General features: G+C 40.0%; 1 protein-coding gene across 1 annotated transcript in view; it reads left to right on the forward strand.

Moving 5' to 3' along the window:
- The window catches only part of LOC107560413 (mitogen-activated protein kinase kinase kinase 1), a 66114-nt gene extending 54457 nt beyond the window's left edge, over positions 1–11657 (forward strand). Inside the window, exons 13-20 of the mRNA XM_016244593.1 lie at positions 592–784; positions 2740–3985; positions 4413–4565; positions 5139–5301; positions 5684–5815; positions 5903–6045; positions 7121–7252; positions 9790–11657. Of these exons, the coding sequence (XP_016100079.1) occupies positions 592–784; positions 2740–3985; positions 4413–4565; positions 5139–5301; positions 5684–5815; positions 5903–6045; positions 7121–7252; positions 9790–9939 (2312 nt within the window). The 3' untranslated portion in view covers positions 9940–11657. The remainder of the gene's footprint in view (positions 1–591; positions 785–2739; positions 3986–4412; positions 4566–5138; positions 5302–5683; positions 5816–5902; positions 6046–7120; positions 7253–9789) is intronic.
- Positions 11658–13378: the final 1721 nt, after the last annotated feature.

The raw sequence follows: 13378 nt of genomic DNA on the forward strand, positions 1-13378 counted from the left end.
TTTGTGTAAAAAAGGAGTAGCTCAAAATACAGGTTTAGAATGAGTAAATGACTTCCTTTTCACAGACATTCTTTTCTTCTCTTTCTTTCTGTAATATATATATATATATATATATATGTATGTGTGTGTGTGTGTGTGTGTGTGTGTGTGTGAGACCCTGGACCACAAAACCAGGGTCCAAAAATAAGTCCTGGATAGGACAATATTTGGTCGAGATACAACTATTTGAAAATCTGGAATCTGAGGGTGCAAAAAAAATCAAAATATTGAGAAAATCGCCTTTAAAGTTGTCCAAATGAAGTTCTTAGCAATGCATATTACTAATCAAAAATTAAGTTTTAATATATTTACAGTAGGAAATTTACAAAATATCTTCATGGAACATGATCTTTACTTAATATCCTAATGATTTTTGGCATAAAACAAAAATAAATCATTTTGACCCATACAATGTATTTTTGGCTATTGCTACGAATATACCCCAGCGACTTAACACTGCTTTTGTGCTCCAGGGTCACATATGTATATGTGTGTGTATAAATATTTGTTTGCTTTTCAATGAAGACGTTTTCATCTCTGATTGTCCATCAGGCTCTATTGGTATTGGTGGAGTTGACTATGTTCTGAACTGTATCTTGGGCTCTAAAACGGAGGCCAATAACTGGCAAGCATTGCTGGGTCGACTGTGTCTGATCGACAGACTCTTACTGGAGTTTCCTGCTGAATTCTACCCTCATATCGTGTCAGGTGGAGACTGTGACCAGGCCCAAAACATTGTGGAGAGGTACAGAAATACATCCTAATCTTACTGTGCTTCTGTTGTCTATTTAATATGAACCATTTTAAAGATGTATCATTTTTGCAACCCTGTTAACAATTTTTTGGGACACACGTGATATTTTCAACTGATAAAATGTACGTGAGCATAAAAAGGAAATACAATTTGTACAGTTGTAAAAAAATGCATTCCAGAACAAGTACCAGGATTGTAGATTTATCTCTAGTCTTGCATGGCCAGACCTTCAGACTCAGCAGCTTTCATTGACCGACATGTAAAGCAACAAATCACTGTAAATGTTGTTCAGCGTCTTCTTTAGGGGTGTGGAAATGTAAAGTTGATGTTGCTACAATAATGCAACCGATAAATCATTCATTCAAGAACGTCGTCTTCAGTCATCAAGAGTCTATGCCGTGAACTTCACATACTTCTGAAAGTCCAGCATTTTTAGTTGATCCTAATAAACAATTATTGTCACAAGGGATGTCCGAGTCATTGAATATTGAGTGTCTGCCGATACCGAGTCCCGATCCGATACTTATATATTCCTAGTGTTTGATGCACAATTAAAGTACATTAAAGTTATTCAAATCAATCCATATAGGCTGGATTTTATATATATATATATATATAAAATCCAGCCTATATGGTTTGATTTGAATATATATTTATACTGTGTATATATATAAGATAAACTCACTCTCTATGTATATATTTCCACATACTATATTAAGACATCGGTGGAATATAGAACTACTGATATGAACTTCTTGATTTTAATAAGCAGAATAATTGCAACATGAAGGGAAAAAAGTGGATACCGAGTCCCGATCCGATACTTATATATTCCTAGTGTTTGATGCACAATTAAAGTACATTAAAGTTATTCAAATCAATCCATATAGGCTGGATTTTATATATATATATATATATATATAAAATCCAGCCTATATGGTTTGATTTGAATATATATTTATACTGTGTATATATATAAGATAAACTCACTCTCTATGTATATATTTCCACATACTATATTAAGACATCGGTGGAATATAGAACTACTGATATGAACTTCTTGATTTTAATAAGCAGAATAATTGCAACATGAAGGGAAAAAAGTGGAGATATGGTTAAAAAGCATTAAGCTCGCAGTGTCAGAATGCCACTCTGTCAGTCAAATCTGAAGCAAGACGCAACTCATAGCAATGCGTTATAACAACGACGTCTCAGATAGTCTGACAGCAGATAAACGTAAGCAGTAAATAAATGAGTGATCGTTTCAAAAGTGGTATTATATACACTGAACATGGAAGCTCAAACACGCACATTTCTTCTTTTGGTTTTAATGGCGGCTGAACACACACACTTGTTCGTATCTTTTTCCTTTAAAATTGTGGTTGGCAAATCTACTGGAAGGTGCATAATGCAGCCTACTGCGTGACACTGGCATGACAGCTGACGTAAAATAGGGATCGGGCTTAAGAGAGCCGATACCGATCAGTTAAAAAAATGGCTCGGGACATCCCTATTTGTCACAGTTGTAAACATGACAGCTTTCTTGTTCCATGAGGCGGTTTGGCATCATGACGGCTTTGTTTTTCGTTAAAGAAAGCCACACTCATGTCTTCTGGAAATCCTGATGAATTCAACCAATCAGATGACGACTTTCGAAACTCTTAAGAAAGCTTAAGCTTAAGAAACACAATCAAAACGAATTGGGAAATCTCTAGTGATACCCATCACTCAATAAGAGCATCTTAGATTGGTATCTGTTCGCTTTTTATTTCGTATTTGGCAGTAATAATCATCATGTGTTAACAGGGTTGCAAGCAAAACACAGGACACAACACAATATTCAGTTTTTGATCATTAGAACAAAGTTAAAATGTAAAGGGAAGCCAGTTTGCACCGCCTTTGTGCAAAGTGCTTTACTATATTGTTTTATTATATTTAATTTGAAGGTATCAGAAGCTGCTGCCTCTTCTGAGTTTCGCGCTGCAGTCCATCGATAACTCTCACTCCATGGTGGGTAAACTCTCTCGCCGTGTCTTCCTGAGCGCTGCTCGTATGGTAGCGCGTGTGCCTCATGTCTTCATTAAGCTCCTGGACATGCTCAACATCACCAGCTCCACTCACCACGCCCGCATGCGCCGGCGTCTCCTGGCCATCGCTGAGGAGATGGACATCCTGGACGCCATCCATCTGGGACTAGACGACCTAAAGGCCCACAGTTCGCATTCCAGCGCTTTCCTCGAACCCTCAGCCCCCCATAACTCCCCATGCGCCACCGAAAGAAACTCTCCCACCCCTGATCTACAGCAGCCCACCGCCAAGGTGGCGCTTTTAGGTCAAGCCAGTTCAGCTCCTGTGGACGATATAACCGAGAGACTCTCAAACGTCGTCACAAGCCCTGCTGAGTTTCCAAAGCCCCCCGTTCAGGCCCGAAACAGACCCGTGAGTCAGTGTTTGAACTCCCCATCATCCAGTCAACCCCCGAGCCTTCCTTCTCTGTCCATGGCCAATGCCTCAGCCTTCCCTCCAGAAAACCCCAAAGCCTTGCCGCAGAGTTTTATGCCCAACAAGCTCGCCCAGTCCTCACTGAGTACCCAGTGTAAGTTGCCTCTGCAGAAGGGACTACACTGTAAGGAGCCAGAGAAGCTGCCTTCGCCCGTGTTTACCCAAGCTCGACCACTGAGTCAGATCCACTGGCCCAGACCCACTCGCCCCTCTCCCGCTGCCTCATCCGAAGGAGCTAAAGTTTTAAGCCAAGGGACAAGGAGCAGCATGAAACTGGACCTTCAGGAGGTCAGGTCCAGAGACGGCGCGGTCTGCAGTGGCGGATCTGCTCTCATCCCCAGCGAGGACTCGGTCTTCATCCCAGTGGAGGAGAAAGTCCACGGTCTGGATGCCTCGGCTGATCTCAGCTCCAGCATGGAGGACCTGTTGGAAACCTCCATCCCCGCGTTAGACAGCACGGTCACCTTCCAGTCCGAAGTGGCAGTGCTGTCACCGGAGCAGGCGAACACGAGCGACGACACGTACAGCGAGGACGTGACCCAGAACCAGAAGTGCAAGGAGAAGATGGAAGCTGAGGAAGAGGAGGCGCTTGCGGTGGTCATGGCCATGTCTGAGTCGCAAGACGCCCTACCTGTCATCCCGCAGTTACAGGCGGAGAAAGGAGAGGACGTGATCATTATTCAGGTGGATGTAAGTGCTTTACTAATATAGTACACTTTGCCCAAAAATGAGGCTGAATCCTTTTTATACACTGTTGGAAAAAAAGGTGCAAAAACCGAACATTTAAGGGTACAACAACTTGTCACTGGGTCAGTGCCCTTAAAAGGACAACATTGTATCTTATCTACCGTTAAAATTAGTAATATATACCGTTAAGGTGCTACTATGAACCCTTTACTGGTAAATAAGGTACTAACATGTCCCTTTTAGGGTAACAAGCTGTTGTAGCTCTTAAAGGTAGAGATTTGACACCACTGTATTTAGGTTTTAAACCCTGCACAAATCATTCAGTTTAATGCAATTGTAAAGTCTTATGCAAGCACTGCTCGTGTATCATTTTAAGATCAAACAGTATGTTTGGCTTAATTTTTTTCCCCATTTTGCTTTTCATGGTCAGACACCAGAGACTCTGCCTGGTCATACCAAAGCAAAGCAGCCATACAGGGAGGGCATGGAATGGCTCAAAGGTCAGCAGATTGGCCTGGGTGCCTTTTCGTCATGTTACCAGGCTCAGGATGTGGACTCGGGCACTCTGATGGCTGTCAAACAGGTGAATATCTGTCACACACCACATCTATTGATCTATTGCAGTGGTTCCCAAAACCCTGGTCCTGGAGGCACCCCAACACTGCACGTTTTGCATGTCTCATTAATCAAACACACCTGATTCAGGTCATCATGAAATTGGTGTGTCCGAGAAAGGAGACATGCAAAATGTGCAGTGTTGGGGTGCCTCCAGGACCAGGGTCATCCTCACCGTTGATTACTGATCAATCCTACCTTAGCCAGTTTCGATGTCCAGCCTTTGCTCTTTTCTAGCATGTTTAAGGAGGATCTGTGTGTGCTAGTTGTAAATGCAAATTTACAAAAATGATCTAAAACTGCTTTGAGACGATGTTGTCTGGTCCCTTACAACAACAGTGACCTTTTTAAGTGGGAGAACTTGCACAATTGGTGGCTGACTAAATACTTTTTTTCCCCACTGTATACCCGGGGTTGCCGGGTATGCAAAGGCACTAAATATAGGCACAAAGGGGTCTGAATGTGTTTTATTTTTGGCAGTAATGAATGAACATACTATTTGCAGACATAATGCTTGATTGAGATTTGTTTTATTCTTCAGGTGACGTATGTGAGGAACACCTCCTCAGAGCAGGAAGAGGTGGTGGAGGCACTACGAGAGGAGTTTCACATGATGGGTCTCCTCAACCACCCCAACATCATCCGAATGCTTGGGGCAACCTGTGAGAAGAACAACTACAACCTTTTTGTGGAGTGGATGGCAGGTTGGTTGTCCGCAAACATGCAGAGAGTAAATGTGCCGTCACATAAGCAAAATTCTGTGGACAAAACATGCCACTTATAAACCAAGCAGCTTTCTTTTGGTCATGGTGGTGCATTTGCACGACTAACTTTTGCAAAATCTGTCCTCACACAAATTCCCAATTGTGTGGATTCCTATTGAATTGGCTGGATTTCGCCTGCGAAAATGGCAAATGTTATTGCACCTTAAAGGTAGTAGCTGTGTTGGGATCTCACAGCGTATTAATACATTACCAAGAGGTCCTTTTGGCTAATTTCCTCTTTGCATGCAACACTTTTCAGTCACTGTTTTGCCCGATTTTGTCCTGGTCCATAAAAGTCATACTTGGACTCCTGTTTTCTTAGGTGGCTCGGTGTCTCATCTCTTAAATAAGTATGGTGCCTTTAAAGAGGGTGTGATCATAAACTACACCGAGCAGCTCCTACGAGGTCTCTCCTACCTCCACGAGAACCAGACCATCCACCGTGACGTCAAAGGTAAGTGGGGAGCAAAGCGGCTCGCTAAGTTTTGGAGCAGAACTTGTGCATCTTCCCATATTCACAGTCTTCTTTTAACCTATGCAGGTGCCAATCTACTTATTGACAGCACAGGCCAGAGGTTGCGGATAGCTGATTTTGGGGCAGCGGCACGGCTGGCTTCAAAAGGCACCGGTGCGGGAGAGTTTCAGGGTCAGCTCCTGGGAACCATTGCCTTCATGGCTCCTGAGGTAAACGTTTGAATCTAAAAATGCAAAACCTGCCTCTTCACTATAATGAAGCGTTTAAACAGACCATGTTTTGTGTTGCATGTGTGGTTTAGCGTTATAGCAACGTATAGTTACGTTTCACAACTTGCGTTCAAATGGGATAGTATGTTGCATTGACAAAGTTTCTTTTCTTTGCAATATTTGTTGATATGTCAAAATGCAGCTAGTACAGCCAAACTATAGATCCATCTGGTTTTAAATTCAGGTGCACAATAGTCACTTTGCTTGGGTCTATTTAATTCAACTACTTAAAAGAAGTTAGCCTGCTCAGACTGTGCTCAAAGCTCTGGTGGTTTGGTTGGAAAATGAGAGACAGAGAAAGAGAGACCTTCCCGGACAAAAGAAAGCTTGTTCATTTTGAAGAGGTTCAGTAATGAACACCCTGCCGGGGGAGGCAGGGCCAGCTGAACTGCTTCCTAATTAAACAGAGTTTGGACACACAATAACAACAAGGAATTAAGGGTCGGCCAATTGTGGCTGCCTTCAAAGAACTGCCGTTCATTTCATGTTACTCAGAGATCTAAATCCACTTTGTCCTGTTTTCCCGACTGGCCACGTAACTCTGAACACCACACAGAGAGGTCACCAGACTTGACCACGGTTTTGTGGAAGGACATTGACATTGACAGCAAGCAAAGTTGTGCACCTATGCGCCCTGGCTTCACAATACATGGCGTGGAGAAAACAAATATTTGAATTGGCTCAGTTCATCATTTGAATGGCTAGCTGATGTCTTCTGTTATTTGTTTTGTTTGGGTCTTTTAATTTGAATGTACTCTCAGTAAGACAGTTCTTTAGCTGGTTAACTCTCAAAACACTCAAAATGTGGCCCGCAAGCCATTGTCCTGCCTAAATACTAGAGGTGTAACAGGAGTCCCTGCATGCACCTGCTGCTTCGTGTCAGTTAATGGCAGTTGCGTTAGATTTTATTTAATGTTCTTAATTGTTTTTCTTGCAGCTATATTAAATGGTCTCTGTGTTTCTACAGATGTCTCAGGATTGTGATTGTGAACCAGTGTAATTTGTGTGAGTGCAGGTGCTGAGAGGGCAGCAGTACGGTCGCAGCTGTGATGTCTGGAGTGTGGGCTGTGCTATTATAGAGATGTCGTGTGCGAAGCCGCCCTGGAATGCCGAGAAACACTCCAACCACCTGGCACTCATTTTCAAGGTTAGGATAGAACTGTGTATGCGCATGTTTTATGTTCAAAAAACTATTTCGTTATGTTTGCTAAAAATTCCAACTCATAGAATCGGGGTCCCTGCAGTTTCTTAAGTCTTAAATTCAGGTTGAGCAAATTTAAAGGGACAGTTCACCCAAAAACTTGAGGTTTTTGGTTTCCTTCAGCAGAACAGGGAAGAAGTTCTACAGATGTCTCAGGATTGTGATTGTGAACCAGTGTAATTTGTGTGAGTGCAGGTGCTGAGAGGGCAGCAGTACGGTCGCAGCTGTGATGTCTGGAGTGTGGGCTGTGCTATTATAGAGATGTCGTGTGCGAAGCCGCCCTGGAATGCCGAGAAACACTCCAACCACCTGGCACTCATTTTCAAGGTTAGGATAGAACGGTGTATGCGCATGTTTTATGTTCAAAAAACTATTTCGTTATGTTTGCTAAAAGTTCCAACTCATAGAATCAGGGTCCCTGCAGTTTCTTAAGTCTTAAATTCAGGTTGAGCAAATTTAAAGGGACAGCTCACCCAAAAACTTGAGGTTTTTGGTTTCCTTCAGCAGAACAGGGAAGAAGACTTTTAACTGAAACCGTGGTCCTTGGTGATTCATAAAATGCAAGTCAATCGTCACTTTGAAAGTCAAAAAAGCATATCAAGGAACAAAATCAATACCTGTGGTTCCTGATGTTATATTGAGGCCTTATGAAGCAAAACAATCAGTCTGTGAAAGAAACTAAACATTATTTCCAACATTATTACCTGTAATCCAGTGTGAAGGGTGATGTCCGGTTCACAAACGAATCTTTCTTTTGAACTGATTCTTTTTGAGTGAACTAGATGAACCAGTTCATCTAAACGGACTGAAGCGTCTGAAACAGTTCACGGCTCGAGCAGCATCGATCTACAAGTTACTCAGTCTAGACTCACTTTCACTAAGGACCATGGTTTCAGCTAAGAATCTTCTGTACTCTTCTTGGATGGCCTGAGGCTGAGTAAAGTTAACAGCAAATTTAGATTTGTTTGGGTGAACTCTAAGGTAGGGCTGCACAATATATTGAAATTATCAAAATATCGTGATATGCATATTGCAATGGTTTGCGTTCAAGGTTATCTTCGTAAGCGAAAACTAAAACGAATAGAAAAACGACGGATCAAAAAACATTTACGTAAACTGAAATAAAATAAAAATGTCAAAATAAATGGAAAAACTAAAATGAAACCAAAACTAACAACAGTTATTGAAAAACTAACTGAAATAAAATAATAAAAATAATAAAAACCAACATATATTGGTTATATAATTTTTTTTTATATATATATATTTTAATACAATTGAAAGTGATTTTAGAAAAAAACATTTTTATCGAATATCGCATTTTTCTTCAATATCGCACAGCCCTACTCTAAGGCCATAAAAAGTCTTAAATAGTATGAAGTCTCAATTATCTTAAATTTAGGAACTGAAAAACAAGAATGATCATACTGCCTAATGTAATTATTACAAAAACATTCAGTTGAATAACACGAGCACTGCGTGTTTAAAGTCAAAACGCGGTGCTGTTGCACATTCTATGGGTTTGTGATTTCAGAGCGGTTCGCGATCAGTGAAAACCGCGCATTTATGCCAAATGGTTGTTCATGTGCTAGTGTTGATGAATTATCACAGTGTTTACTTTATGGTTTAATATTGTAATATGGTAATATGTGACCCTGGAGCACAAAACCAGAATACTGAATAAATAAGCTTTCCATTGATGTATGGTTTGTTAGGATATGACAATATTTGGCCGAGATACAACTATATGAAAATCTGGAATCTGAGGGTGCAAAAAAATCCAAATACTGAGAAAATCATCTGTAAAGTTGTCCAAATGAAGTTCTTAGCAATGCATATTACTAATCAGAAATTAAGTTTTGATATATTTACGGTAGGAAATTAAATATCTTCATGGAACATGATCTTTACTTAATATCCTAATGATTTTTGGCATAAAAGACAAATCGATAATTTTGACCCATACAATGTATTTTTGGCTATTGCTACAAATATACCCCAGCGACTTAACACTGCTTTTGTGCTCCAGGGTCACACATGTTATAGCTGTTGGAAGATTGCATATCCTATCTCCCTCATCTTTTCAAATGAGCAGCTAAAGTAGTAAAGCATAGACATTTCAGAATAAGAGTCCCGGTGTATTTTGAGCTTTTTTTTTTTATAAGTAAAACTTCTGGATTATGCATAAAATATTTTTCTAGTTATTACTGGTATTTTGCTTAAATTTGGAATTGAATTGAGTGTGCGCTTTTGAAGTGCCCCTCAGTATGCAGCACATTCAGTTTGTAGATTTTACAAGTGTCGGCACAAAAATCAGTTTATTGCCTTTCTTTAAACACGTTATTGAGGCATTTTTCCCCAGCCCTGACACGTATAGATTAGTTTGTGCACATGTGTGTATTTGACCTCCTGCCTCTCTTTAGACGTAAACATTATTTGACTAATCTACTAACCCAGCTCTCTCATCACGTCGTCTCTCCCAGATTGCCAGCGCTACCACAGCGCCCAGTATCCCACCGCACCTGTCTCCAGGCCTGCGGGACGTCACGCTGCGCTGCCTGGAGCTCCAGCCCTCCGACCGACCGGCCTCCAGAGAGCTGCTGAAGCATCCCGTCTTCCGCCACAGCTGGTAGACTACTGAAAGATACTGTGCCTCATGCTGCTGTCGTGTGCTCCTACTGCCTAGAGTTCTTCTGTCTTTCTCTTGCCACAGTCACTCAACAGGGCCCTGAATGCTGACGCCTCAACACCTGATGCATAGAGTCTTTAGTGATAGACAGGCTGAGATCAGTTCCTCACATTTGAACACATGTGGTTTTACACCATGAATGTGGTTTGGGGAAAGACAAATCTTTGCTAGTTGAACTAGCGCACTGCTGAATGTGAATGCTTACGATGCCGGTATGGTTCGCGTTTCATTTCTCTTCTGAATGGAGATCATGTGTATAAATATCTGGTTTTACTTGTTTTAGCTTAATGGGTGCAATCGGGAACCTTTTCAAAGCTATAACCCCATTTTAGACTGTGATGTGTGTCTGTAACTCTTATACTTGTTGGAAAGTCTCACTGGAACATCATTTCTGATCTCCAACTCCATTTCAGTTTTTAATGTTGTGATTTGACTCATGATTTCAGCTGTTGATTACTCGGCCATGTTCTTTTCACGTTGGCGAAACTCCGACAGGCGTTTTGTAAACGATTAAGCTTCCCAAAGGAGTATTCAGCACCTGTAACTGAATGTTTCCTCATGTGTTATCTACTCTATTGCAAGCTGTTGAACATTTCGGTGGAGGGATCGTATTTAGCTAATGACTTTAGTGCTCGTAAGCATCGTTTTCCCAAAAACAATGAACATTGTGCGTGTTCTGAAGACGTGTCCGGTGTATGAAATGTAGCTCTTGCTGTTTAGGTTAAAAGGTTTTTTTTAAATGTTAACATTATTTGGACTCCCTTCACACACATCTCAAGAGTTTTAAACGTGACCATTTCAAAACTATTTTTAAAAGTAAAGTTATTTAATGCTAAATTGTGGAATACAAGCTGATCAAGCTTGAAGAGTTCAGATGTAAATATGAATTTTGGTAGCTAAATGCATTTTACTTGACTCCTGCAATGTTTGTTTGTTTTTTTTAAACCACACTTCTCATCATACATATGTATTTTGTTCCTGCATTTGGGTGTACTTTCTTTTTATTTTTCTATGCCTTCATAAAAGCTTTAAAGTTATGCACTCTGTCTTTTTAAATACTGGAAAGGTGTCTGTTTCAGTCCGCTTGATCAAATCTAATCAGTATTACTTGAGTTTTTCACATCTTCTGTCACTTCTCTTCACTTCTCATCATCTCGACCAGCTTGTTGCTCACTGTATGTTATTATTCTGTTATTTCATGGGCTTTGTTTGATGGGGGCTGAACTGACCTGTATGAAATGATGCCGTTTCTTGTCACTTGGTGGTACTTTTTATGTGAAGATTGTCTATTGCTGTTTTATTCCAGTCTTTTCTACCTCAGGTGTCCTCTAGAGTTTTCTTCTACCAAAGTTCACTTTCTCAATATATATAAATAATTATATAAATATATATTCTTTTATTATAGTTTTATATATCTCTCTCTCTCTCTTTTCCTCTAAGATCTCCAGGGCTTAAGGGCTAACTTATATTAGCTCCTTTTATTGTGCAAATAAATCTCTGGGTTCAGCGAAAGAAAATGTAATTGGCTAAAGCTGTATCTTTTAATCTTGTGTAGCTTTTGTCAAAAATCTTTTAATTACTAGGTTTTTACCCCATTTGAAGCATTTTATAATGAAATCTACCTATTTTTGGTCTTTATAGCAAATAAAACGTATAGGAAAATCTCTTTCTCTTTGCCTCCTTTGTTTCACGTTTTGACCTTTTCGTCTAGAGCAAGTTTTGACCGCACACAAGGTGTGCTGATTGCGTTTGGTTCGAGCAGTGTAACTATGATGTGTAATGTGGTTTGTAATGAGAGATGAGATAAAAATGTATAATCATTTGTGAGGTGTTTTTCCATGCCAAAAAAAACATTTTTTTTTATAGTTCTTGTAGAAAATGAAGGGGACAGTGCTGTATTCAACTCCGGCTGAATAGCATACTATCATACTACACTTAGTGCACCAAGAACTGGTAAATCAGTCCATAAGAATGAGATGCACTTTAGCACCTAAAACAGCTGTTGGACACATAAGATACTCACTGCCGCTTTCGACATTGACCTGCCCTTTATTCAGGGACTCGTTACTCAATTTCTGTTCAACAAATGCCTGTGAAACTTGCTCAGTTTATCTCTCAGTTATTGAATTTTTTATGTTGTGTTACACATTACAGTTTGCTGGAAATAAAAGCAGTTGGATCTCTCTCTCTCTGTATATATATATACACACAAATACATACACTGTGAAGATGTGGTGGCACAAAAATCATGGTAAGGGGATGTTTTTCATAATGTAGTGTTGGGCCGTTTTATTGAATACCATATCATGGATCAGTTATACATCAGAATGCTTGAAGAGATTACATTGCCCTATGCCGAAGAGGAAATGTCCCTGAAATGGGTGTTTCAACAAGACAGCGACTCCAAACACACGGGTAAGCCAGCAACATCTTGGTTCCAGACAAAAAGAATTGAGGTACAGAGTGGCCAGCTCAATCCCCTGACCTCAGCCAAATGAAAACGTGTGGGGTGACATTAAAAACGCAGTTGCTGAAGCAAAACCCAAAAACTCACAGCAACTGTGTGTGTATGTGAGTGTAGTTTGCACACCCTGGGCTGAAATAACTGTTATGCAACAAAAATTAGTGAAGTAAAGTTTTTTTTTTTTAGTTTATAAGTGTTTGATGAGAAAAAATGTGGACATATTTTTTTTTTACAGATTCCTTTTCTTTGTTTCCTGTAAAAGAGTAACGCAGACTTGATCTAATCTAATGTTTCTACTACATTTAGGATTGATTTTAAAGTGTTATTACTCATTTATAAATCACTCAATGGCCTAGGACCTCAATACATATGTTCACTGAATATAAACCTAACAGAGCACTCAGATCATTAGGATCGAGTCAGTTAGAAATACCAAGGGTTCACACAAAACAAGGGGAGTCCGCTTTTAGTTATTGTGCCGCCCGCAGTTGGAATCAGCTTCCAGAAGAGATCAGATGTGCTAAAACATTAGTCACATTTAAATGCAGACTCAAAACTCATCTGTTTAGCTGTGCATTTACTGAATGAGCTCTGTGCTGCATCCGAACTGATTGCATTGTATTTTATGTATCATAATTTTCTATTCTTAATTGTTTTAATTATTTGATTTTAAATACATTTTCAAAAGTCTTTTTAGAATTCCTTGCTTTTATTATTGTGATTTTTTTTACTTTTATGCAAAGCACTTTGAATTATCATTGTGTATGAAATGTGCTATATAAATAACTTGCCTTGCCTTACATTTGAAATGTGTAAATAAAAGCTATTAAAAAAATTAACGCACTGCTTTGTGTGAAACTGTGTGTGTGTGGGGGGGGGGGGGGGGGGGAGAGAAAAAAAGAGAGAAAGACAGAACCAC

This window comes from Sinocyclocheilus grahami, unplaced genomic scaffold (genome assembly GCF_001515645.1).
Source record: "Sinocyclocheilus grahami isolate Dianchi unplaced genomic scaffold, SAMN03320097.WGS_v1.1 scaffold725.1, whole genome shotgun sequence".
Taxonomy (NCBI): domain Eukaryota; kingdom Metazoa; phylum Chordata; class Actinopteri; order Cypriniformes; family Cyprinidae; genus Sinocyclocheilus; species Sinocyclocheilus grahami.